We start from the raw sequence: 27540 nt of genomic DNA, 5'->3' as shown, positions 1-27540 counted from the left end.
CAGGTTAGCATCTCTTTCTGAAAACTGGTCCTGAGCCAGCCAAGTGAATGAATGCAAAGTCATTTTCCTCCTTAAAAAGGAAAAGAGGTTGGCCCATGAGATGGTGAAGCTAGGGTGGGTGAGAGATGTCTTCTTGGAAGGTGTCTGAGGATGCCTTTGTTATTAAAACTTGAAAGTAAAACTTGGCGTATTAGTCAAGAACATCCAAGGATCTTTCACTGTTAGCAAGAAATACTGCAAGAGAGCGACTGTGTGCGTCTGTAAAAAATAAAGCAGTGTCATTGTCTAAATGCAGGATCCGGCTTTGCAAGAATTGGAGAGCAATTTCCTGATACAGCAAAAGCTGGTTGAAGCGGCAAAGAAACTTGCCGGTGAGCCAGACCTCTGTAAAACCGTGAAGAAAAAGCGGAAGCAAGATTACACAGATGCCGTGAAAAGGCTACAGGAGATTGAAAACGCCATAAATGAATACCGAATCCGGTGTGGAAAGAAACCCAGCCAGAAAGCCGCAGTTACTCTACCGGGTTAGTAGGGGAAGCTGTCAGCCGGCCCTGGACCCAGTTCTCCTGCTGGGATGCAGCGTGCCTTCCCTTGTTCACTTGGTGGAAGGCAGAAGGACGGCATGCAAAGCAACTGCCCCAGGGTAAAAATGGTTGAGTTTTCCGGGTCGAAGGCGAGTGAACTTGAGGTTCGATGGCAGGTTCATCGCTGCGGTTCTGTAAGACAGGGCTTGGACTTTCGGGATGAAGGCTCACAGGGATGCTGCCCATGATAAAACAGACTCCTCTCACTGGACCGGTGTCACTGCCCCAGACACCTTTCCTGATGCACACTGCTAAGAATGCTGAGCTCTAGACAGTAGTTTCTGGGAAGGATTTGAATGTGGCAGACCCTGCATTTTCTTAGAGGCCCAATCTCGAGCGTGTGTAGATAGAGAAGAGGTCTTATAATTATCCCATTTCAAGAGAGTATTTACATGGGTAAATGGTAAATGATAACATGGAATGCAACAAGATGAGAGATAAGATTATAACCACAAGGTAATCCTGACTTTGTATAAACCTGCACGCAGGATGACTGATTGGGAACTGTTTTGAAATACTAACAGCCATAGAGTTTCAAGCATGCTGATTCTCTTCTGTTTCCAAGATTCTTGACATCATATATCTATGAAGTTCATATTCAGAGAAAAAAAATGGAGGTCTTTATTACATTAATTTAGAGTCTAATTAACTTTATGCACATATTAATGTGGTTTTTAGACAAAATCATGATTGAAATGTGATAGTATTTCTTTAAACCCAAGCCTTTCTCCAACTTTAGCACATAAACACCTGAGAAACTGAGGCCATTCCTTCACTGGATGAATGTTGTAATCATAACTGGTCGTACCTTACATCTTCACTGGAATATGAAATAATTATATATTTTCTGTTTGATAAGCTGTGGTAGCTGGGTTTTGAATAGACCAGGCTTAGAGCCCATGTTTCACAAAGCTGAGATATGACTTTGGGGAAGCGACTATACAGACATTAGCACACAAATGTTAGTCCACTACAGCTGGAGGATTTAAATGTGCAATCCAGTTGGTTAGATGGTGGTTACGTTCTTTGCCTCCAGACATGGGTGATTAACAGTGTGCTTAACGTTCATGGCCATTTGTCACAGCCAACTCACCCTCAAGCTGTGCTAGACCCAAATGTTCTTTTTGGTGGCTGACATTTGGGCAGCAGATGGTGCCATTGGTTGAGCATGTATTGGATAGATGTTTTTTTAAAGTGTACCCAACAGCTGACTATACTGGCACCTCGCCTTCAAGTTTCACTCTGGGTCTAATTAAGAGAGAGTCCACCTGGCTCTGATAAAGATTAGCATTTGAGTTTGAATGAAGACAGGCTCTCCATAATGGCTTTAAAGCTTACATGGAGGTGTTATATTTGGCTAGAACCTTCCACCAAAACAGTTGACACAGAATATGGAATGATTTGCAAAAAAAAAAATTATATCAACGTATCTGAGATATCTCTTTTTACCAAATGGGTAACAGAAATGCTCAGAGCACTATGGCTGTCATTTCCAATCAGACAGCCAAGTATGGATAATAAAACTAGTTGGTATTTTTTTAAAGATTTATTTATTTATTTATTTATTTATTTATTTATTTAATGTATGAATGCTTTATCTGCATGTACAATTTTATGCCAGGAGAGGGTATCAGATCCCACTGTGAGCCACCATGTGGTGGCTGGGAATTGAACTCAGGACCCTTGGAAGAGCAGCCAGTGCTCTTAACTGCTAAGCCATCTCTCCAGCCCATGTAGTTGGTATTTACCTAGCATTTGTGGTGTGCCTGGAGCTGGCTAAGGTCTTCGCATCACTAGTCAATCAAATGGCTCATCGCAGCACTAGGTAATAGGCCCTGTTATTATCCCCATTGCAGAGCAGAGCCAATGATCCTTACTGAGATGAAGCAACTTGCCCAAGCTCCTGAAAATGATAAATGACAAAAATGATATTTGAACTCAAGTCTTCCAATTCAGTAATTCTTAAGTAGGGACAATTTTGCCCTCCATACTGCCACCCTAGAAATATTTGATGACATTTGAAGGCATTTGGGGTTGTCAAAATTGAGGGTAAGAGTGCTGCTTCAGGTCAGTAAATAGACATAGTTTCTACAATGCACAAGGCAGCTCCCTAGTACAAATATGGAATGCAGTTTCCTTTCAATGTATAAAAACATTGCAAACCAGTTTAAGACCCAAACTCTGTGGATATTAGTCCTATTCTAAATGATACAGTTAGGAGCTCAGTCGGTACTGCCCAGCATACATGAATATTAGGTTCAGTCCCCAGTACCACATGAAAACAGGCATTGTGGTGTATGCTCGTAATCCTAGCACTTGGGACACAGAAGTATCATTAGTTATGTAGAGAGTCCAGGAGGAGCCTGGGCTTCTATATAAGACTGTGTCTCCAGAGAGAGAGAGAAGAGAGGAGAGAGAGAAAGTAATGGAGAAGGAAAAAGAAATATAATCTGCCCTTCTGTTCTCAGATTCCACATCTATAGATACAGCCAGCCTCAGGTCAAAATATTTGGGGGGAAATTGTCTTTGTACTAAGTACATATTTGATAAAATTACAATATAACAACTATTTATACAACATTCATACCATATTAGTAATAGAGACAGTATTCACAGTATCCAAGAGAATTTGGGACAACCTCAGATTTGTTGAGGAGACCAGAAACCAGTCTCCTCTGGATACGAAGGAATGACTAATCCATTATAACATCTACACAATAGGTCAGATGTTTTTACCTCCACTAGAACGTAAGTGATTCCGACAACAGCTAATTATTCTTAATGCACTGTAATTGCTTACATTTATCTAAATGAAAATAAAATGCACTCCATTGAAAATTGCTTCGCTGAACTCATTCTAATTGTATAAATGCACAATTATACTAAAGATGGCTATTTTTATTCACAGAAGACATAATTCCATCAGAAAGTAGTTCTTTGTCCGACACCACCACCTATGATGATCGTAAGTGGCTTCCTTTTTATTTAAAAATATTAGGTACTCTGAAGTGTGAAGACCATTTTTTAAAACATTTATTTTTATTTATTCGTGTGTGTGTGTGTGTGTGTGTGTGTGTGTGTGTGTGTGTGTAGACCATGTGTGCGGTTACTCAAAGAACTGGAGTTACAGGCCATTTTGTGAGACTTTCTGACTTCAGTGCTAGGAAATGAACTCGGGTCACCTGTAAGAACAGCAAGAACTCTTAACAGCTGAGCCTTGTCTCCCGCCCCTAAGGAAATTTTTTAATTTATGTAAACTTGGGTATAGGATACAGCTTAGCCAGTAGAATACCTAACATGCATGATGCTCTAGGTTTGATCCCCAAGACCAAATGATCCAGGTATGATACTGCATACCTATTGTCCCAGTACTAGGAAGGTAGAGGCAAGACCAGAGTTCAAGGCTTTCCTTTGCTACATAATGAGTTCTAACCATAAGATTCTGTAATAAAGAGTAACCAAAAAAAAAAAAAAAAAAGGAAAGCCTACCTGTCTCTCTTTGGGGAAAGGCAGAATAAACTAACTTTATTTATACAAATGATTGAGGAGAGAGGTCTATAATTGTCGTCTTCACAGCATATTAAAACAGGACCACCCAATCAGAAATCTTTAGCATGAGTAAGTCTATCTGTCCAATTTTTTTTTTAATTTTGTAAAAAACTAAAGACTCAGAACTGTGTTAGTCACATAGTCCTTCCCCTAACTCTTTCCAGCGGTGATGTTTTACATATCTAGAATCCAGCATCAAACCAGGAAATTATAGTGTACACTTTGCATATCACTGCTTTCTGGAGAAGTGGGAATTGATTTTATTTTACTTAGGAAGAAAGGCACATTTTATGAGTTAGATTTCCCATCATTTTTGCCATTTCCTATAAGTAAATAATGTGTGTTACAGTGGCCGATATTAGTTCAGTGTGTTTTGGGTGGAGTGTGTTTCATATCAAGGGACTGAGTACTTGTTGTAATCCTTTATACGGAGTCAGCTGATTGGCCGTCTATCTGATGTGATTTGAAGAATCCCAAAGCTACTGCCCTGCACCAGCCCCCCCCACACACACACACTGCTTCTTCTCTGAACTTGGTGGCCAATAAAGTAACATCTCACAACTCCAGGAGCCTTATTTTGAGCTGTAATCCGACACACTTGTCATTTGTTTTTTGAAAGTGTACAGGTTGGTGGTGAACATACCATGTCTGCAACAACGTAGCCCATCCCCCATAGGATAAGCCTGTTGCCTCAGAGGCCTAAGGTCTTTAAAGGGGAGCCAAAAACCTCTTTTTAACTCCCTTCTTTTTAGACAGGGTCTCACTAGCTAACTCTGGCTTGTCTGGAACTCACTATATAGACTAGGCTAGCCTCAAACTGGTAGAAATCCTCCTGCCTTTATTTCTCAAGTGCTGGGCTTAAAGGTGTCCACCACCACACCTGGCAAATTGCAGATTTTCTCTAATAAACGTTTTTGAAAGTGGCACTGTCGCCCGTTGTACCTGAGTGATTTTCACACTTACTCACAGTGGTCACTCTGAACTGAGAAGAAGTGGTTCAGATCTCAGTATTTCTTTTTTTCTAACATACTAATCATAAAACTTAACTTTACAAAATGTATGCATTCCTACTACATATTCCTACAAATACAGTCTTGAGAAGAACTGTTGTTCATCTGATCCGCGAATTTCTTTGTGAAAGACTGACAGGCTATTCATTTACTAACTTGCTCATCTTTATTCATTTGCTTTTTGATTCCCTTTAGCCAATGACTCCTTCACTCTTGCGGGGCAGCGACCAAGTTCAGTCCCTCATTCTCCAAGAATTCTACCCCCCAAGTCTCTCGGTATTGAGCGAATCCACTTCAGAAAATCCTCCATCAATGACCAGTTCATGGACACCAGGCAGTCCAGGTAAGCAGTCCTCATCTTCAGGTCGATGCCTTGAAACGAAGAAGCGTCATCTCTAAAATAGTGACCAATTTTCCTTGCTCATTACTTACGCTTCCAGACAATGTTCTTCTATTAGGAAACTGAGGTAGGAATACTAACCCAGAGGTTTGTGGTTGAAAGTGAGCAGAAGTGTTCTTAAGAGTGCTTTTGAAAAAGCTCTTGGCTCTTTCCTTGCTATTAAAGTCTATATGATTTAGATCTAGTTGCAAGGACTTTAATGATCAAGATTGGGGGATGATGTTAGCTTGAAATAAGCAACTTATAAAAAAGCTTGTGACTTCAAAAGGTTTGAGGCCATGATCACCTGACCCCTTCCTTTTGGGTCTGTGGTTAGGGAAGCACCTTGGTAGAGAGCATGTGGTAAAAAACAGAGTACTCACCTTGGGGTAACTGAATCAGAGAGAGACAGGAAGTAGCTGATTCCAATTTCCCCTTCCAGGGGAACTGCCCCCCTCCATGGCCTAACTTCATCCCATTTGTCACACCCCCGCCAAGTTTCCATCACTTTCTAGTAACCTCACAAATTACAAGCCAAGCTTTCCATCCATGCATCTTTGGGAGACTTTCAGGTCAAATTCTGGCAGGCCTAGGATCCCATAGTTTAATTTTATAGCTTTGGTGCTAAAGAAACTATCAATCCGTGGACTGTTTAAATAAATTGTCATAAAGCCACATGGTAGAATGATTGTGAATTCACTAAAATTACATTGCAGAGTCCTGAAAAGTGACTTATGCCTCTCAGTATAGCATCAGGAGACTGAAGAGGAATTACTACAAGTTTGAGGCTAGCCTGAACGCTAGCCCGAGCTAGCAAGAGAGATCCTGCCCTCAAAACCAAAACTAAACAAATTAATGAATTAATTAACGGTAAAATAAAAAGTATAACAAAAATTAAGTAATATGAAAATTTTATATGCAACTTCAATTTTTAAGTAAGTATTGAAAACACAAAGTAAGATCTCTTTTTGTTAAGAAAAAGTAGGTATTTGTGTGTATATATATGTTATATATATATATATGTATATGTATGTATATATATATATATGTATATATATATATATATACACACACACTTAGGAAAACATATGAAAAAAATTTATAATGTGTGTGTGATCTCACCTTATGGATACCCAAATCTTAACTTTTATACTTCTGAGCTATAATGCACTTTGCTTGCATTCACAGGAAGTAGACGGTTCTTTGGGAAGTTTCCTTCTGGGCAGTGGGGAGCTGGTCCCAGAATCTGTGTGCTAATCATGTGCTGTGGCACCAGTGTTATGCCTTCCCCTTAGACAATTGTGTTCTTAGAATTCTGGGAAATAGAACACCATGATTTAAAGATGACACACTTTAGTCGAGTACCAGTGGATAACAGCCCATGGGGGACATCAACTCAGCCACCATGAGCTGAGTCTTTAAGAAATTATTTTCAAGAAATTGGAGGGAACAGGTCAAAAGTGATAATACTTGGTGATGTCTGAAAACTACATTAAGTTTTGTTGGAACACAGCCACGCCCATTCTCTTCTATACTGTGTGTCAAAACCTTAACTATTTACTACTAGACATGAAAGAAGGGCTTGCTGAGCCACACTGTAGTTACTCTCAATCTATCCTATTGAACATCCTCTTACTGACAGTCTGCATGTCTCCAAAGAGTCAGACCACATGTGCTTCTGCTAAAAATCATCCAGGAGCCCTCAGGATGCTGACCTCTAGAGACCCTCCTTCTGTCCTTCTTCCAGGCTCTCTTTCCATTACCTTCCAGTAAGTTTCATATCGATGTGTAACAAGTTTGCAAGGGGTATGAGGCGGAGACTCCTCATTTCTTCAATTCCTCTTCATTGCAGAGAAGTGCTGTCCACCCACAGCAGCCCATACAAAACCCTAGAGAGGCGGCCCCAAGGAGGACGGAGCATGCCCACCACGCCTGTCTTGACTCGGAATGCCTACAGCAGCAGCCACCTGGAGTAAGAGCCTCCTTTCTACCGCTTCAGCTCCCTCAGTCTTGGCTTGAGTGCTTGTCTTGCTTTTGCTGTGTTTTTAAATCTTTTAAAGTGACTTTCTACTTCTTGGTGGCCCTGACTCATTCTAGCTCATTTTCCGCTAACTTAAAATTTCTAATTTGGGAGTAAACACTGTGTACTTGATTCCTCCAGGTATATATTGGATTTTTAGTACTTTAATTTCCCCAACTGGATATTACCATTCATCGTTCCTTGGCAAGGATGAGAATCATCGCAGTGGAGTTTTGAAGTATTAGCAGGGTTCTGTACTAAGTGTTTTATCTTCTTTTATTTTTTAAAGCTATTTAGCGACACCATTTCATACAGTCCAGGTTGACCTTGAACTCACTATGTAGCCAAGAATGACCTTGAATTCCTCACCCTTCTGCTTCCACCCACCTCAGCACTGGATTACAGTCGTACACCTGGCTTATGTGGTGCCAAGGTCCAAACCCAGGGCTTCGTACATGCTAGGCGAGCACTGCCAACTGAGCTCTATCCTCAGCCCTGTAATTCTTTACCCATGCTATCTTAGTTAGTGCCCACAGCAAGCTTATGAAGTGGATATGAGGTACCATTTTCATCTCATTTTACAAACACAGAAGCAAAACTGAGAGAAGTTAAGTATCTTGCCCTAACTCTTATAGCTGATGAATAGACAGCCATGCCATGGCTTAGCACCGATATCTCTGATTTAGGCCCAGGCTCTACTCCACCTTGCCTTTCTTTTCTTCTTCTTCTTTTTTTTAACAAGATTTATTTATTCATTATTATGTATATAGGATGTATGTCTGCAGGCCAGAAGAGGGCACCAGATCTCATTACAGATGGTTGTGAGCCACCATGGGGTTGCTGGGAATTGAACTCGGGACCTCTGGAAGAGCAGTCAATGCTCTTAACCTCTGAGCCATCCCTCCAGCCCAGCCTTTCTTCTCTTCTTACGTAACCTAACACTATGTGAGAGAAAAGGAGCCTCCAAAGACCTGATGGGGCATCTTCCAGCTTTAATTCAGGCTGCAGACTGCATATCTTTATACACACACACACACACACACACACACACACACACACACACAGCTTCAAGGAAGGATTTGGCTTGCATAATAATAGAACCTGATTCCTCCCTTACAAAACATCATGGTAAGAACTTATGTGTGATATAAACAGGTAGACTCTGTTGTGTAGTCAAATTTGGGAACTTGCAAAGTCCAGTTGAATTTAGAAGTGATGAATCCATTCAGCATTTTCCTTCCTCTGTGTTGCATGTGTTCCTCTATATGCACATATGTGGGTGCTCATTCACATGGCTGTACATGTATATGGAGACCAGAGGTCAACCTGGGGTACCTTCCTCAATCACTCTCCACTTTTTTTCTGAGACAGGGTTTCTCTGTGTAACAGCCCCGGCTGTCCTGGAACTCACTTTGTAAACCATGCAGGCCTTGAACTCATAGAGATCCACCTGGCTCTGCCTCCCGAGTGCTGAGATTAAAGGCATGCACCACCACTGCCCCACTGCCTTTTTTTTTTTTTTTTTTTTTTTTATGATGAGGTCTCCCATTAAACCTTAGGCTCACCAGTTTGACTAGATGCAAGCTTCAGGGATCTGCCTGTCACCACCTCCCTAGTATTGAGATTACAGGAACTGTGTGTGTCTTCTTTACATGGGTTCTGCAGTATTGAACTCAAGTTTCCATGCTCACACAGCGAGCACTCTACAGTGGAGCCATCCCCTGCAGCCCTCAGCCTAGTTCCGTTCTCTTCTTTGGGCCCTTCTACGGCACTCATCTCCCCTCTCTTCCTTCAGACCTGACTCTTCATCTCAGCACTGCCGCCAGCGGAGCGGAAGCCTGGAGTCCCAGTCCCACCTGCTCTCTGAGATGGACAGTGACAAGCCATTTTTTACCCTTTCCAAGTCCCAAAGAAGCAGCAGCACTGAGATCCTCGATGATGGGTCTTCCTACACCAGCCAGTCAAGCTCCGAGTATTACTGTGTGACCCCCGTTTCTGGCCCTTACTACACCACCCAGACTCTGGACACCCGTGCCCGGGGTAGGAGAAGGTCCAAGAAACAGAACGTTTCTACTTCCAATTCAGGAAGCATGCCCAACCTAGCACAAAAGGATACTCTGAGGAACGGTGTCTACTCAAAGGGTCAGGACCCACCTCCTTCCGGTTACTATATCTCCGGATATGCACCCTATGCCGAGTGTGACCTGTATTACAGTGGTGGCTATGTCTATGAGAACGACACCGAGGGACAGTACAGTGTCAATCCTTCCTACCGATCCTCCGCTCACTATGGATACGACCGCCAGAGGGACTACAGCAGGTCTTTCCACGAAGACGAGGTAGACCGCGTGCCCCACAACCCTTACGCAACTCTCCGGCTGCCAAGGAAGGCTGCCGTGAAGTCTGAGCACATCACCAAAAACATCCACAAGGCCTTAGTTGCTGAGCACCTGCGTGGCTGGTACCAGAGAGCTTCTGGGCAAAAGGATCAGGGGCACAGCCCACAGACTAGCTTTGACTCGGACAGGGGATCCCAGAGGTGCCTGGGATTTCCTGGGCTGCAGGTGCCCTGTTCTCCGAGCAGCCGAGCGTCTTCCTACTCTTCAGGTAAGATGTCTGGGGAAGCACATCACCCTGGGGCCGCCATGTGTCATACTCCCGAACCACTCCTGCGCAGGGTCATGAAATTGGTCCCCCAAGGTCATTAAGAGTGGTAGCCATTCAGTAGACCCATAGTACGGACTGCCAACTTGGACAGTGCTCTGCAGCTTTCACAGAGCATAAGAGTCTGATGAAGCCGTTTGTAGATGTTAAGTCTAGGAAACAGATGCTGAGAACCTGGTCTGTGCCGTCCCAGGTTGGTGCTTTCACATCTTTGTGTTGTCTGGGTCTTGGTGGATAACCACATCTCTTCAATGTAGTCTCGCCATTTGGAGTTTGACATTTTGAAAGAGTAAAGAAACACATGAGCTGAGCGGAAGGCATTAAGGATCATGCATCCTTCCCACTGGCCACCAAGATGTGATCAATTCAAAGATTGAATATTCATGTACCTGCCTGCATAAGGTTTACAGTAATTCCGATAGACGCTGGTATTTGTTAAGAATTTTTCTACATACTTTCTTTATCTTATCTCAGTATGTACTATACTCTACTGAATTGCTAACTGAAGGAATTTGAGGGCCTGGGTACTTGCCTAGAGCGCTTGAAAATCTGATTCCATGTCCATCATCATTACCAAAGACCCCAGGAATTTTTGTAGATAATTTTTGATCATCAAAACTATTCCCTTTCTAACCTTTATACGGTGTTGGGCCACTCCCTCTGCTCACATTTGCAGAGCACCTGCTGCACACCCTAACCTGTTCTAAGTAGAGAAGTAGGAGCTGAGGAGAGCTCTGCCTGCCACAGTGAGAGCTCAGTACTGGAGCAATGTCTGGCCTCCATGAGTTCAGGGTCTAGACAGCAGCTGAAGGAACGGATGAAAACTAAGTAAGCTTCGGATTTGAAGAAATGAATGGACTCAGGAAAACCTGGGTCCTGAGTTTTGCTGCTTCCCTTAAACATACGTGGGGATTTCCAAGCCTATGGAACAGTTAGGGTGAACTGTACCTTTAAGATCCTTAAGTTTGCTGACAAAGGACATTGCCATGGAGACTTGTATTTGGGTTCCATTTTGTTCCTATTTCTAGGACTTTGGACTTCTGCTAGGACTATCCCACCTATGACCACATCTAACACCTGAGAGAGGCTCCTGTCATTATCTCTCGTGGTTTATAGCTTTGACCTAGAGGATGCCTTGTTTTGCTCTTAAAGTTGAGGGTGAAGCATGAAAAGCTTTCACAGATCACACCTGGGCATAAGAATAAAAGCAAACAAGGGGTCTGGAAATGCTTGTGGATGGCTTTTGGTGCCCAGGGCTAGGTAGGGGAACACCCAGGGAAAAACAGGTGTGATCCAAAACCCTGTCTTGGCTGTTGGCTTTGTATCTAGGGCAAGGGTGAAAACAGAGTTAATACTTCCTGGTTCCGACCTGGTATCAGCTCTGCTGACTCTACCACCAAGAGCATTCCTCCTTCGCCACCTAAACCCCCCTTGGCAGTTTAAGATAGGATCTTACAGTGCGTCCTGGGCTGACGTCAAACTCAGAGGGCCTCCTCCCATGCCTGCCCTACCACACCTGCCTGAGAGCATCCTTTAACAAAGAATTAAATGGATGAAACCAAGGCTCCCTGAAATCCCTTCTGGAATGTTCTTCGTGCCTGCCCCGTTTTATAGCTTTAGAGATATATTTCTACAGGCACGCATCATTCACACGGACAGCTGCATTTCCTGTTTCTGGTTAGTCAGATTTTGCACCACCTGAAGGCCTCATGGTGACTCAGTTTCAGTAGTGACGGCAGCCGCCTCTCCTTGGCAGTTGTCTGTGCCAGGGCGCTCTCCTTTGTAATAGGAGCGGCGGCAGCACTGTAGGGTGGGTGCTGTGGTTGGGTTTGTTATTATTCTCATTTTACGATTAAGGTGACCTGGTTTGGAGAGTTTGTATGACTCTGCCAATCCCGGCAGATAAGAAAGTAGGGCTTCTCTCCCAGCTCCAACAGTATAACCCTAAGGCCTCAGAACCTTTACTTAGTGCTCAGTCTTGGAAACCCACCGTGAGGACCCTGCATCTGTTAGTGAAAATGATGTGGCATTATGGCCACAGATGCATTTTGAAGTGTGTCTGGGTCTGTGGTGACTGCAAGTGGCTTGTGGGTGTGGGAAGAGGTCAGCAGCCAGGAACAGAACATGGAGAACAGGAAGAACCATTCCCAGGGCTGTCTGTGTGAGACTTGGACTTATGCACAGGGCCAGAGAGCCACTTGAGTAGCCAAGGCGTGCAGCAGGACTGGTTTTACAGAGAGGAAGGCAGAAGCCAGTGATGAGCCTTCAATCAGGCCCTGCTTCAAAATGATGCCCTTGTCCGCTCCTGGTTCCACCCTTTTGCAAAAGTAGTCTCTTCCTCCTTCGGCTGGGTTCTCTCCCCAATCCCATTGCTTTTGATTCAACAACAGTGAATGTCCTGTCTTGCCAGTGGCCAGTGTTGCCTTTGGCAGTCAGGCCTCAACAAGTCACCGGCTGAATGTTTTTCCTTTACAGACCTCTGCATCTTCTCAAGTACCCTTTGGTCTGACAGCTGGAGCCCAGTGTCAAGATTCTCTCCCTTCATGACAATCCTCTCCCTTTTTTTTTTCTGGGCTACTTAAAAACGTGTGTAATAGAAAATGTTTTGTCCTTCCTTTGGACTACTGTTAATAATAATATTTATCATGTTGTGAGTCCTTATTCTACACTAGGTTAAAGATGTTCATAATTACCTTTAGTCTTGGTGGTGTAACCACAGAATATATATGTCATTATCCTCTCTACACATAAGGAAACTGAACCTTGAAAAGGATAATTTTTTATTTGCCTGAGCCACTAAACCAACCAATTGAATTGACTGCAAATTCTGGCACAAATAGGGGTCTATTTTGGTGGTAGAACAGGGGCAAGGCCTGGACTGGTCCCCAGCACTGGCAAATACAGAACCAAAACAAACCTGGGCCTTTCACCTCTCTATTCTACACACACTTGACTGTGAAGCAACTTGAGCAGATTTCGCTTGAAGTATTTCAACTAATGTGCTCTCTCTTCCCCTTCTTATTTCTAGTGTCTTCTACAAATGCTTCTGGGAACTGGAGGACCCAGTTAACCGTGGGGCTATCTGAATACGAAAATCCAGTGCATTCTCCCTACACCAGCTACTATGGCAGCATCTACAATCCTTTACCCTCTCCAAGCAGGTGAGGAAGTACTGACCAGACTCTAGGAGCTTGCTCCTCTTCTAAGGATACCTGGCCCCTACACTAAAGTCCCAGTGTAAAGATATGTAACATGGGATTTGGTCAACACGAGCCTACAGGCCAAACCCAACTGCCACCTCATTCAGTAAATAATGTTTCATTGGAAAATGGCCATGCACACTGTTCCCCAGGTTAACTGCGTCCGTGCTCACAGTCAGCGGACAAAGGTAAATGGCTTTGACAAACAGCACGTGGCCAGCAAAGCCAAAACTACAACCAGACTTTTCGAGTTTTCGGAGCTCCATCTAGCTCATCCAAATTCAGCCCTGTCTTTACAGCTGTAGGCATTAAAGTCTCAGGCCACAGATGGGCTTTTTTTTTCCTTCCATTCTAAGGGTGTATTTAAAACTATATTGTGGATAATGTCCACTTAAGTCTTCTCTGGAAAAGAGAAAAACTGCAGGAAAAATACCTCTCCCCCAGTTAAGCTCTTTGTAGCAAAGTCCAGCCAACAGTTGGTCAGTTAGATTTCACCACTTGCTGTCTTTTTGTGTTTGCTAAGACACAGTGGACACAACCAGCTGTTCTATTTGCCCTTTAAAGCAGTTCTTTGTAAACAGTAAAGGGAATGGGCAGCACAATGCGGTAGAGTGGGACTCTAAAAACTCCCTAGCCTCTCCCCCAAATGACTGTGAAACTCCCCTGGCACAGATGATAGGCAGGTGGGTAAGGCAAATGATTATCGCATCATCTCAGGTCTATTAAAATGCATCAAACAGATTAGAATAAAACTTAACAAGTGCCCTCCCCCCAAAATCACAGACTTAGAATTACATGGTTTCCAATTCTTCTGCAGAGGAGGAATTGGCTTCATTCCTTCCTCTTACCCCAACAGTCCACACCTACAGGGCCGCGAAGACAAGCATTTTCTGGGTTCTTTTTGGGTGTTGTTGAAAATTTGACCTTGATGTTTAAATCCCATTGCCGCTTCCGGTGAAGGAGACTTAGAAGGACCACAGCTTGGATGGTGTCTGTGCTAGCGAACTGGGCGGGTTAGCAGCTCGCTGCAGAGGCAGTCCGGGTTCCGGGCTAATTGGAAGTATTTGGTCTCCCCATCCTTGTTTTTCTTCCCCGCATTCCACCAGAGTTTTTCTTGGCTTGAAATATTAAGCCAATTGTCTCAACTCAACAAAGGGCGTGCTCAAAATAGACTTGGTGAAACTGTACTTCACAGGATGTTGCAGGGCTGGGACTTGGATAAATAATGCTTTCAAATGAGTTTGCAGCAGGAACCAAAATGTGCGGCCCCAAGTTTGAGCTGAACCCTTTCAACACAGTTCTCATCCCTTTGGCTAATAGATTTGCAAATACTTTTCGTGTTTGAGCAGTACTCTCCTCTCTGCTGAGTCAGGCGTTTCTCATATCATTAACGCTGCTTTCATTGAATCCAGGAACTGGATTTTAAACATTCGGAGAAGAAAATCTATTTTTACCAAGTCTGCCTATGTATTTCAGTCAGACCAAGATGGCTGAGGAGAGAAGGCTGGGGTCAGAGGGGACATAGTGTACAGGAAATTGGAAGTTATTTAAAGCTCCATTGTGGTGTGGGTGGTTGTGCACGCTCACAGGCACTCCTTGTGGAGAACACATGGAAAGTAATAAAGGACTAGAAGAGATAACAATGGAGCCATGATCCCGCCAACCAGAGATAGTGTTACTAACATTTGACACATTTCTCCAGAACCCTCTGTCCATTGAACATGATCATAACGATGCAGTAAATACAGTTTTGCATCTTATATTGTATATGAAATTATACACCTCATTTTAAAAAAATATATCTTAAAAATTCAATCCTATGTTGTTAAACTTTTCGTTGTTTGTTTGTTTTGATTTTTCAAGACAGGGTTTCTCTGTGTCACCCTGGCTGTCCTGGAACTTACCATGTAGACCAGGCTGGTCTTGAACTCAGAGAACCACCTATCTCTGCCTCCCAAGTGCTGGGATTAAAGGTGTACACCACCTTTTATGTGGCTATAGTTAAACATTTTAAACCTTCCATATATAACTAATTATTAAATACATGATGCTTTATCTAAAAGCTCCATAGTTGTTGAACAACTTTATGACCCTTTTTATTAGTAGTGATTTTAATGTATCCTGTGGGATGTGTTTATCTGCAAGTCAGACCACCTCCTCAGGATTCATCCCCAAAGTAGGGTTAATACTTAAAACTAAAAAGTGTGGTCTTCAAGTTCCTGCTTTTCAAAAGAATGGGCAACATTGAAGCCCCAGGGATTACAGAAGTACATACCTGTCTTATGTAGGATTTTAAAAACTATGATATAATCTGATCATTTTAATTTAACTTACTAACAAGCCAAATACAACAATAATCATTCATAAAACTTCAGAAATTTGCCTTAGGGTTGCATGATGCATTTTTTTGGAAAGAGGTTTTTAAAGCTGCCATGGTGGTTCATGCTCTTGGAGGTGGAGGCAGGAGGGTTGCTGCAAACTTGTGGGCAGCCTGGGCTACATAATGATTTTAAGGTCAGTCTAGGCTATAAAGTAAGACCCTGTCTCAAAAAGCATGATTATTTTAAGATCAGAGACAGAATACATACACATGTGAAAATATTATAATGAACCCTATTTGGTACAATTAATACATTAGTTATGCTAACAAAAGTAAGAAACACAATAAATTTTATGCAGAAGGAAAACTCTAGATTGTCCACACTAAAGTCTTAAAATGCTCAGCAACATATGGGTAGGTTTATTTTTTAATAAGCTGTCTGTTATTTATAGAAAGCTAGGAGTTTTTATTGGCAGCTTTTCCCTAGTATGGTTTGGTAAACTTGGCATTGGTGGACTCCCCAAAGCGGACAGGCGGAAGTCTCTTGCACTAGGGGTGTCTCAGAAAGGCAGGGTTGTGTTTTCCTGTTGCAGTGTTCAGATGAACTTGTTTTCTTTCACTTCCTGTTTTCCTCTGCCTTTCCTCTTCCTGTCTAACTTTCCCATCACTAGGCACAATCGAGGCCCTCTGTCGCAGAGGATGGCTGTGACTCCGGGAGTGAGATCAGTGTTAAGCTCTGTCTTGCTCAGTGTAGCCAGTGGGAGTAAGTATGGTACTCTGCCTGCTGCTTTGGTACAGGTACAGCAGGATTTTCGCCCTCTCTGGCTGCCGTGTGAGGTTGTGAAATCTGACTTTGCTTTGACATTTCCTGAAAACACTAAAAAAAAAAAAAAAAAAAAAAAAACCTGAATTGACATAGTATCTAGTTCCCAAGCTCTCCTTCCAAAGGTTTTTTTTTTTGTTGTTGTTGTTTTGTTTTTTTGACCTGGCTTTACTAAAAGAGTTTGGAATTGAAAACAAAAGTCTACTAACTCTCTAACCTCTGTTAACCTACTGTTAAAGAATGCAGTTTGCTTAACTGAACCGTTTGTAGCATAGGCTGTGCTTGTATGAATACACCATCCAAATATGTCTGTTTCTTTTTCTTTTCTTTTCTTTTTTTTTTTTTTTTTTTTTTCTGGCAGCGTTCAGACCAAACTGCCTATATGATGTCATTTCCTGGGTCACTGGCAATTTATATTTGGCCCGTAAACCCGCAGGATATGATGTATATCCCAAGGTATCCCTGCTAACTTTAAGTATTTTTCTTGCCTCTGAGAACAACATGAAATTTATTCTCTTAATTTTGAAAAGTTGTCAAATTGTGCCTCTTTAAAGAGTTGAAATGTGATTTTTTTAAACAAAATTAAGAAGCAAGCACGTGTCCAAAGATTCACTTTTTTCCTATTATTAATAAGGGAATGAGCTGTGCTGCTTCAAAGGGAATTCAAAACAACCGAAGGGAGTGAGTGCTGGGATAAGACTGTGAAGTTACACACCGAACCAGGCAGTGTCAAGTAGGGCAATAAACTATAACCCATAGTATTTTCTGCTGCAAAGGACACATTGTTATTTCTTCCCGACAAATGCCTTTAAGTTAACATGTAACTTAATACCTTCTGGGCCCTAATCAAGAGTAAATGAAAGGTAAACAAAGGTAGAACTCTCCTGAGAGATCAGCAACCTTTCACGTGCCTGTTAGACAATGCTCTACTGTGCTGGGAAAACAATATACACTCTTTGCCTCCTGTCCTAGGTTCTGGAAATTTTTTCTTAACAGTGCTGCCTTCTAACCTGTTGGACTGCTTGTGTTGAGGGAGCAAAATAGATTGATGTGGTAACTTTCCTGGTTCCCTTTACCAGACAGTACGCAGACACCACTCCGCTGGACGGTACAGATGGAAGCCAGCTGGAAGACAACCTGGAGAGCAGCGAGCAGAGACTCTTTTGGCACGAAGACTCCAAGCCTGGAACATTAGTCTGAATGCAGTTGGACTCCTGACCAAGCACTGCGCGTTCTCACACTAGTGTGCCTTGCAGAGTGTGTTCCTTTTCTAGAAGGATTTAGAAACTAAAGGCCTCCAAGGGAGAAGAGAAGACTTCAGTGAATCACACACTAAGCCCCACAAAGCCCTGGTGAGGACTTGCCTTTCAAACTCTAGGCACCAACCCATCACAAAGTCTGATCCCATTGTGGGATTCTTGTCAAGAGAGTTGACATGAAGCCTTGATCCCCAGCGAGCTCTACTGAAGGGAACAACAATCATCAAAGGCAAGCCTTGAAACTGGGGACATGTTCAGGGAGTTTGTCCCATTGGAAAGGAGGATGGGATATTGCAGAGCACAGTTCAGAATGCTGAGAAGAGGGGACCCGGAAGCTCCTGAGCTGTGGCTCACCATTACAAGGTTTGAATTCATGAGCTGACAGAAAACACCCTGTTTCTACAAAACAGATGACAATTTAGACAGTATTGAAAACTTACTTGAAGAGAAGTTAGATTTTCATGAAGTTCTGAATGAATGTAAATGTTTTAAGATATTACAAAGTGATGTTTTTCATGAGCACCATAATACGGATTCTAGTCATTCTGATTGCTGTGGCATCCTGTACCATAACTTGATGGTAGACAACCAGAGGAATTAACTGGCCACCTCTGCTTGGAGAACGTTCTTAAGGTACATATCACCAATCCCTATTGTGCTTCCCAACACTGACTTCTCGGACTCTCCACCTTGCCTGTTCTTTGAACTGGCAGGCTTGAGGTGGCAAGTTTGTGGAACCACGAATCTGAGAAAGGGTTTTGAGATGATGACAGAAAGGACCCAGAGGACAAAGCCAACTCGTATCATCATAGATGAATCGTGTGCCTTAAAGTGGTGAACAGTAGAGAGTTAAACCTACACTCTGAACGCCAGAAGTCAATTCGAGTCACCCAGTGACCAGACAAGATGGGCATGAAAGGATTTCCTCCAAGCTGCAGGAGAGTGAATCATGGGACTTCAACTACCTCCTACCCTGTCTGGAGGAGCTCCTCATTGGCTGTTTGCAGGATTTTGCGTGCTTATAGGGCAGCCTTGATCTCTGTCTCTTTATTCGGCTTCGGAATCCCACAAAAGGTGCTTCCTCTTCCCTCCTTTTATACGAGTTTCTTGTCCATATTGTGAATAGAGACATTTCTCAACAGCTTTTCTGGAACATTTTTCTACTTGTATTCCAAAGCATGTAATATATACATAAAAATGATTTGTTAAACTGGTCCTTAGTCATTTGTATCATTAGAAATGAAGTTTGGGGAAAAATTTTTGGAAAAAAAAATGACACAAGTTGGAAAAAAAATAATAACTTATTTCTTTTTGCATATTTGTATAGCCTTCTGAAATCGGAAACAGCCTTTTGCATATACTTTCACTGTTTTGACTTTTTGAGACCTATTATTTTTTTACGTAGGTCAATAAACTGAAAGTGTGCTACTGAACATGTTTTCGAGTGCTTGCATTTATGTTTAGGGTGCACAAGACACAGTTTGAGGTGCCCCATTTCAAGAAGGAAATCAGACAAGATACGAATTCATTTACTATTACAATGTTTTGTAGATTCCAAAATACACGAGTTTTTTTTTTTTTTTATATCCATACACCTGAAAATAGGGATCCTATCTTCATTGTGTCTTAGTGGAATTGACTGTGGTTGGATTTTGTTTTCCTTTCTTTCTTTCCTTCTTTCTTTCTTTCCTTCTTTCTTTCATTCATTCTTTCTTTCTTTCTTAGTGATACCTAAAATTTTGTTTTGTTCTGTTGTTTCAGTGTGGGCCTGAACCTAGGTCCTTTTACACACTGTCCAGATTCTCTCCCACTGCAGTAGACCCCAGCCTTACAATCAGGTGCCTTGGAATTGATCAAGTTTGGTAGTTAATTGTTTCTCTGAAAATGACTGATGAGAAGTTTTAGGTTTGAAAAAACTAACTGATTGATAATGAGTAATTTGTCTTCATTTTAAAAACAAGCCTTTTACATTGAAGAAAACATTTCAGTCTCCATCTTCTTAGCCTATTCATTGGAGAGAGCTGGGATGGACATGAAATGTCAGGAAAACTCAAGTGAGTGTTTCTATGCATGTAGCCTATGTGAAAATCCCCCTTTCCCACTCAAAAGACAATGTGCTCAGAGTCAGAAATATAGCCTTCGAAAAGAAATGAGGACCAGACTTCTACAGAGAAGTTTCCACACCAGAAGGGCAGTGACTCTGCCAGGATCACATCTGCTTTTTCTAGAAATTGCTCACTCAAAATTGAAAACTGATCAAGGTGAATTTTCAACATGTAAACATTGTCCTTTTTTTTTTTTTTTTTTTTTTTTTTTTTTTTTTTTTTTTTTTCGAGACAGGTTTCTCTGTGTAGCTTTGCGCCTTTCCTGGACTCACTGTAGCCCAGGCTGGCCTCGAACTCACAGAATCGCCTGCCTCTGCTCCGAGTGCTGATTAAAGGCGTGACCACCACCGGCTTTTTTTTTTTTTTTAACAAAAATATTCCATATTCACAGAAAGCATTTGAAACACAGGTAGCATAGGTAATAATGTCCTGCAAGCCTTCCTCGGCAGAATGCAATTGCTAATTTGTTTATTAGTTTGGAATTCTTTTTTCTTTCTTGCTTTCTTTTTTGTTTTGTTTTGTCTGTTGTTTCATTTTGTTTCATTTTTTGAGACAGTGTTTTTCTGTGTAACAGCTCTGGCTATCTTGGAACTCACTCTGTAGACCAGGCTTGCCTTGAACTCACAGAGCTCTGACTGCCTCTGCCTTCGGAGTTCTAGGATTAAAGACTTATACCACCACTGCCTGGCTTCTTTTTCTTTTAAGAAAAAAAAAGTTTAGATTTATTTATTTATTTATTTATTTATTTATTTATTTATTTATTTATTTATTTATTATGTACATAGTGTTCTCTTTGCACATATGCCTGCATGCCAGAAGAGGGCATCAGATGTAGCTAGAGATTTCCTGCCTTGCCCACAGTCAGGACAAATCTTTGTTACCCGCCAGTCCCACAGCTGCTCAGACCCAACCAAGTAAACACAGAGACTTATATTGGTTACAAACTGCATGGCCATGGCAGGCTTCTTGCTAACTGTCCTTATAGTTTAAATTAATCCATTTCCACAAATCTATACCCAGCCACTCGGCTCATGGCTTATCAGCATCTTTTCATGCTGCTTGTCAGGGTGGCGGCTGGCAGTGACTCCTTCTGCCTTCCTGTTCTTTTATTTCTCCTCTCTGTTAGTCCCGCCTATACTTCCTGCCTAGCCACGGGCCAATCAGTGTTTTATTTATTGACCAATCAGAGCAACTTGACATACAGACCATCCCACAGCACATCCAAGTGCAGACCATCTCAGATACCTGCACTCAGGCCCGTGGTCCTAATCATCCTCTATGTGGACCTACTGGATAAAGCCACGAGAAACCCAAGAACGGGCTCCCACAGGACATACAGAATATCCCACAGCAATCAGATCTCAATATAGATGGTTGTGAGCCACCATGTGGTTGGTGGGAATTGAACTCAGGATCTCTGGAAGAGAGGTCAGTGCTCTTAACCACTGAGCCATCTCTCTAGCCCCCATGAAAATTTTTTTTTTTTAAATTTTGTGTACATGTGCATCTGCATACATGTATGTGTGCAAGTGTGTAGATGCCCACAGAGGACAGAAGAAGGTGTCAGATCCCCAGGAGCTGGAGTCACAAGTGGTGGTGAGCCCAGCCAGGGTACATGCTGGATGTGAACTCAGATCCTATGGAAGAGTGGCAAAGCACTCTGTGGTTGTTCAGGTGACAAATGCCCCCCATGGGTGCATTTATTTGAATACTTGCTCCCCTGTTGGTGGTACTATGTGGGGAAATTATGGGACCTTTAGGAGGCAGAGCCTAACTGCAGGAAGTGGAGTGACTGGAAGAAGGACTCACAGCCTCTCCCTGCTGCCTCTAGGACTCACGGCCTCTCCCTACCTCCTCTATTCCCTCTCTTTGCTACCTATGTGTGGATGAAAACATAACCAGCCAGCTTCCTGCTTCTGATGGTGCGAAGGCATGGCATGCCATAAATCCTATAGATTTGTAAGGTGACATAAACTGAATTGTTATGAGAAAATTAATCCAAAAAGTAAATTACTAGTTGATTAATAGAGATCCAGATATACACTGGTGTGTACTGTTAGCTTCGACGGATGACAAACTACTCCATCCCCAGGCACCCTGGCGCATGCCTGCATTTCCTGCAGCTGCAGGGGCTTTGGCAGAGAACTCCGTTAGCCCAGGAGACCAGCCTGGGGAAAGTGATGAGACCGTGTCTCAAAAACAAACGAAAACCTCCTCGGTCAAGCCACTGTCTGAATCCTGACTCCATTCCTTTGCGCTGGAGTTTTCAGACTGTATCCTGAGTAGCACTGACCTGGAGGTAAACATCCACCAAGATGCTTCACCCATGCCTCTTGACGAGGTAAGTCATTCACTGTCCTTTCTAATCTCAAAGTGCATGGAGACACAGCCCATTTCCAGAGAGAGAAAACACTTTCGGACACAGACAAACCCTGTAGGTAACAAAACACTTGCTTTGCCTTTCAGCTCAGTGTGCCGGAGAGGGCTGGGGATGGATGGCGGAGTACTTACCTAGCATGAAGTCTTAGATTCCATCCCTAGTAGGGCATAAACTAGGCATGGTGGGGGGACATACAAGACCCCTGCACTTGAGAAGTAGAGGCAGGAGGAACAGGAAGGAATCATGGTCATCTTTAACCTCACAGTGAGCCTGAGGCCAACTTGATCAAGACCTTGTCTCAAAAAAAATAAATACAACTAAAATTGGAAGCTCCCTGTCTCCTCTGTTTTAACCCTATCATCCCTCCTCTGGATTCCCCTATGCCTTTTCTTCTGCTCTGCCTTCCTTCCAGCCCCAGTCATGGGCCTAGGGGTAGAAAGAGGGATGTGGGAAGGGACCTAGCTGGACATGAGCCAGGCTGACATGCATAAGAGCTTGATGTGCATTTAATTTAGTTCTCTTGCCAGGCTGGGGAGGTGCACTGAGTATCTCCATGTTATAACAAGGGACATGAGCCCTGGAGAAAGTCAAGACATACATCCTGACAGGTCAAACTCCATGTCCTAAGCTGTTGAAAGTTAAGTGCTCCTGACAAAAGAAGCCAAAATGGACCCAAACCTGAAATGTTTGAAAAAGATTTTTTGTTTTCTTTTGTGTGTATGTGTGTATGTCTGAGTATGTGTATGTATACCACACGCATGCAGGTGCCTTTGGAGGCCAGAAGAGGACATCAATTCCTGAAATTGCAGTTACAGGTTGTCACTACCCCCATGTGGTTGCTGGGAACTAAAACCAGGTCTCTGTAAGAGTGGCAAGAGCACTTAGCCACTGAGCCATCTCTCCAGCTCCCCTCCCCCAGAACCTGAAGCTTTCTGAGCATCAGCCTGAAGCCACAAGTAAAACATTCCAGACCATGGATCTTCACTTTATACACAAAATTAATAAAAATATGGTATGGCATTTCATTTAGGTGTCCAGCATAGTGGCTTGTGCCTACAATCCCAGCCCCTAGGACACTAAAGAAGATTGCAAATTGAAGGCTAGCCTAGGTTACGTAGTGAGACCCTGCATTCAAAAAAGAAAAAAAAAAAGGAAAGGAAAGGAAAAAAAATAAAACATACTTGGAGTAGAAAGATTTTCGACAGATTGGTGAAAATTGTGGGGTAGAAAGATTTTCGACAGATTGGTGAAAATTGTGTGCTACATTCTAAGGCTGGCTCTCATAATTAATATACCTAATTTGCATTTGCCAATGACAAAAAACAGAGTCAGACCTGTGTGCAAGCACAGGTCATGATAACCTGTAATGAGGATGTCACCAAATCTCAGCTGGCTTCTCACTAGACTTAATTATCAATGGTTGAATAAGCTCACCCATGGACCAAATCCACTTCTTAAATGGTTCTAGCTAATGAAGTCTCCAGTGCATGCTCCAGTGCATACATACTTGTTATAAGCACCCATAAGCAAAATGAACTAAGTATTGATTAGTAGCTCTGAAACTGCATATGATCCTTCCCATTTTGATGATTCGGGGCAGTGTAGTGATATGAAATATGGTGTGCTCTTTATGGATTTGCTGTGAAGCCACCTTGAAAGTCATCTCCGTGTGTCTGGGCACTCACAAAGAAGGAGATTAGGCTCCAAGCAGAATCTTAGTGCACCCCCAAAACGTCCTCCAAACACCCTCACCCTCTTCCTCCTTCATGGAGTCAGCGTCGGACTTCCTGGCAGGAGAAAATGGAAGACAAGTGGAGACCTGCTTTGGTGGTGCTTACCTGGCGCAGCCCTTAACATGCAAACACACACAGAGCACTACTCCATTCCTTCTGCTTTCAAGTACCAGCAGCCTTGGCAAGAACAGTGACCTGGGACTGGGAGGAGAGGAGTAGGAGTTGACCCAAATTGGGATTTTCAGATCGTTTTCTCCAATGCTGATCATTCACAAAAGCACTCAAGGCTGAAGAGGTCTGTGAACATCAATTATGGCTGTGCTGGCTCCTGTGGAGAGTTGGGGGAGTATGCGGGTATGTTTTTGATTCACCCAGCGATTGGGGAATATGATTGATGTTGTAGAATATTGTTTTAACTAGACAAAGATGTGTTACATTTGTTTATGCTGCATTTGTTAAATTATGGAAAGATGTGTTGCATTTGTTTCACCTTGCCTGCATAAGGCACCTGATGGGTCTAATAAAAAGCTGAATGGCCAATAGCTGTGCAGGAGAGAGATAAATGGGGCTGGCATGCAGAGAGAATAAACAGGAGAAATTAGGCTGGAGAGAAGAAATGAGAGAAGGAGGAGGAGAGGACAAAGGAGACACCCAGGGCCAGAAGCCATGAGAAGCAGTGGAAGTAAGATACACAGAAGTAAGACAAGTAAAAAGTCCAAGTCTCCCATCTTGACTGTGCATGGTGATCCTTTGAGAACCCCTAGGCTGTGTACCTAGGGACAGGTGTTACATCTGGGTGCTGTGTTCCACAGCTTAAAACAGAGAGGAAAGAAGGGGAGACAACAGTTGTTAATGAGAGTCAGGCAAAATTATGTGTGATTCAGGGAAGAGAAATGGGCACCCAACACCTCACTCGTGTGCCAACTGCAAATCCGTAAGTCACAGACGCAGGCAATTGGATAGAACGGGCTGTTTCCCCAAAGGCTTCAGTCTCATGAGGAAGAAGCATAACTGTTTGAATGACTTGATATGACGGTTAATTCTATGAAGACCAAGGGTGATAAGACACAATAAAGTGGCCACAGATGCTACCTGAGATGGGCGGGACACATCGGGTCCCTTTGAGGAGATGCTGCTGCGTGGGGTCTTTCCCCAGAGTTGGGAAGCAACATCTTAGAAACTAAAGGAACGTGTGAGGCCAGCCCGGCTAATACTGAAGTCATCTGGGTAATAGGAAGATAGGACCATGAAAACAGTGGCTCAGAAAGGTGGCCAAGCCTTTGGTTCCTTGACCACTGGAATTTCAGAGCCTGGTGTGTCTGATGCCTAATCTCATGCTCTGTGATGGCCGTGGTGCTCTTCAGAAAGCAGCCAGTGACAGAGCAACTGCTTTAAATGGAAACCAGTGAAAATGAAAAGGGGAAAGAAGGAAGAAGAGAGGAAAAGGCCGGGGAAGAAGGAAGTGGAAGGGCCGGAGGGCAGCTCAGCAGGGTGACAATCACAACCAATGGTCAGGGAGAAAAGTACAGTCCTAGCAGCTGGCAAGGAGTGGTTTACAAGACTCAGATGTTGTCCATCAAGGTGCGATTTGAGAGATTCTTGATGAAGGGTCAGGTAACAGCCAGTGCACTGGAATTATCTTTGCAAATAATGTGGAGGAAAATGAGCTGCATCATTTTCAATTTGTACCCCAAAGGCTTCTCTTGCAGGGAAGGAGCCTCATGTCATCTGGAGCCTCTCTTTTGCAATACAAACACACACACACACACACACACACACACACACACACACACACACACACACACACACAGACACGGACACAGACACGGACACAGACACACAGGGAGGGATACGCATGTTCCCTAGTCATGAACCCATTCTCTAGCTTGCCCTTTCCTCATTTTCAAGAGATACAGGCATCCTGAAAAGATCAAAAGGTGGGAAATAGCAAAGATCTCATCAGAAATCCCAGGAGCTTCAGGCTGGGAGAGGCATCCCAGCCACCCTTCAATTACTGGAGAAGCCTTTCGGGGAGTTGGTGGTGTCGGGACAGACACCACCATCTTCATAAAGTAGTGGTTAAGGACATGGGCTTTGAAGTCTTGGAGACAGACTATCAGGCTTGGAGTCTAGCCCAGCCTCACTGCTTGCTGGCTGGTCTCCTGGGCCTGAGTTTCCTCCTTGGTACAGGACTCACAAGGGTACTGCATGGGTTGTACAGTGTAATGAGTACAACTTACACAGCACAGCATGTATGTACCCAGCAGGTTTTTCTGAGAATACCCTGTAGGAAAGCAGTAGGAGATGTCCCATAGTAAACATGATCTAGCAAGCTGAGGTTTTTATCTGTGTGTGTGTGTGTGTGTGTGTGTGTGTGTGTGTGTGTGTGTGTTCTTGTTCCTGTGTGAATAGGGGTATGTGCAGGTCATGGTACACTTGCCACAGTGCCTGTGAGGATGCCAGAGGACAGCCTCTGGTCTTGTGTGAGAGTGAGACCCTTGTTTGCTCAGCACTGTCTGTTTATATTATGTTAGACGCCCGTGAACTTCTGGGGAATCTCCTGTCTCAGCTTCCCAGTTCACTGTAGGGCCACTGGGTTCCAGATGTGCAGCTCATCACTCAGCTCCTTTCTGTAGCTTTCCGGGATCCGAACTGAGGTCCTCATTGTTAGGGGGCAATTGCTTTAGCCGATGAGTTCCCATCCCCAAAGCTGAGGTTTTCAAGGATTTAGGGTGCATGAATTTAGGCACTAAAATGACAATACGTAAATAATCATCACAGCTGAGGGTTGATTCATGTTCCGGACTGCTAGAATAATTTTTTTTCTTATTTAATCATCACAGCAAAGTCACTGCTATTAACTCCGAACCAAAGCTTGTGGAAGTTCAAGTCCTTTGCCCCAGTGTGTAGTTAGGAAGCACTCAAGGGTGGATTCCAGTTACCACAGTAGAAGAGCAAGCCTTTGTGAGGCTGTGAGTTCCGGTAGCTCAGAGTCCACCCACCAAGTAAGGAAGGCCGTACCAGAGTAAGGTGAGTCAGGTGTTTTCCTCCTGCCTCTGCGGTCCTGTGAGGCCAGGGCAAAGTATACCTGTGACAGCTCAAGAGTGAATGCCACCTTAAGTCAGCCGCCCAGGCACCTCCCCAGCTCCTTCTGGGTCAGGCCATGCCAGTTGGCCCAAAGACAAGTTCCTGCCCTTTCTACGCACATGAGAAAGCAAACAGGCAGGAGAGTGGGGTGGTAAGATTTAGCAAAAACTACAAGAGGCCAGTTAAATTTGGAAAATAGTTCTAAGTGCCAATTTTTTAGAATCTATTTTTCAGAGCCTTTGTAGGCATCCTGGGGAGGAAAAATCAACCAAAGCTTAGGAGAACACCATTCAGTGCCAGTAGAGGAAGTGTTCTGTAGATCTGGGATTCTAGGTGAAGGAAAAAGGAAGACATGACCCCTCCCAGGTATGGTTGAGGAGCAGCTGGTGAGAACAGCCAGCGGCATCAGAAAGGGTCCAGACTGACC

The 27540-nt window shown here is 43.3% G+C and overlaps 1 protein-coding gene across 8 annotated transcripts in view; it reads left to right on the top strand.

Moving 5' to 3' along the window:
- Positions 1-19241, top strand: part of Frmd4b (FERM domain containing 4B) — a 334065-nt gene extending 314824 nt beyond the window's left edge. For 5 of the 8 annotated variants that reach the window (XM_037203941.1, XM_037203942.1, XM_028855547.2 and 2 more), the window contains 8 exons: positions 296-524; positions 3493-3549; positions 5339-5486; positions 7375-7494; positions 9338-10149; positions 13235-13367; positions 16398-16489; positions 17629-19241. In XM_037203941.1, coding sequence (XP_037059836.1) covers positions 296-524; positions 3493-3549; positions 5339-5486; positions 7375-7494; positions 9338-10149; positions 13235-13367; positions 16398-16489; positions 17629-17744 — 1707 coding nt within the window. In that variant the 3' untranslated portion in view covers positions 17745-19241. The remainder of the gene's footprint in view (positions 1-295; positions 525-3492; positions 3550-5338; positions 5487-7374; positions 7495-9337; positions 10150-13234; positions 13368-16397; positions 16490-17628) is intronic. The other 3 variants (XM_028855580.1, XM_028855564.2, XM_028855573.2) reach the window with 1 other exon arrangement.
- The last annotated feature ends 8299 nt before the right edge of the window (positions 19242-27540 follow it).

Source organism: Peromyscus leucopus, chromosome 3 (genome assembly GCF_004664715.2).
Source record: "Peromyscus leucopus breed LL Stock chromosome 3, UCI_PerLeu_2.1, whole genome shotgun sequence".
NCBI lineage: Eukaryota > Metazoa > Chordata > Mammalia > Rodentia > Cricetidae > Peromyscus > Peromyscus leucopus.
This window is presented reverse-complemented; position numbering and strand designations above follow the sequence as displayed.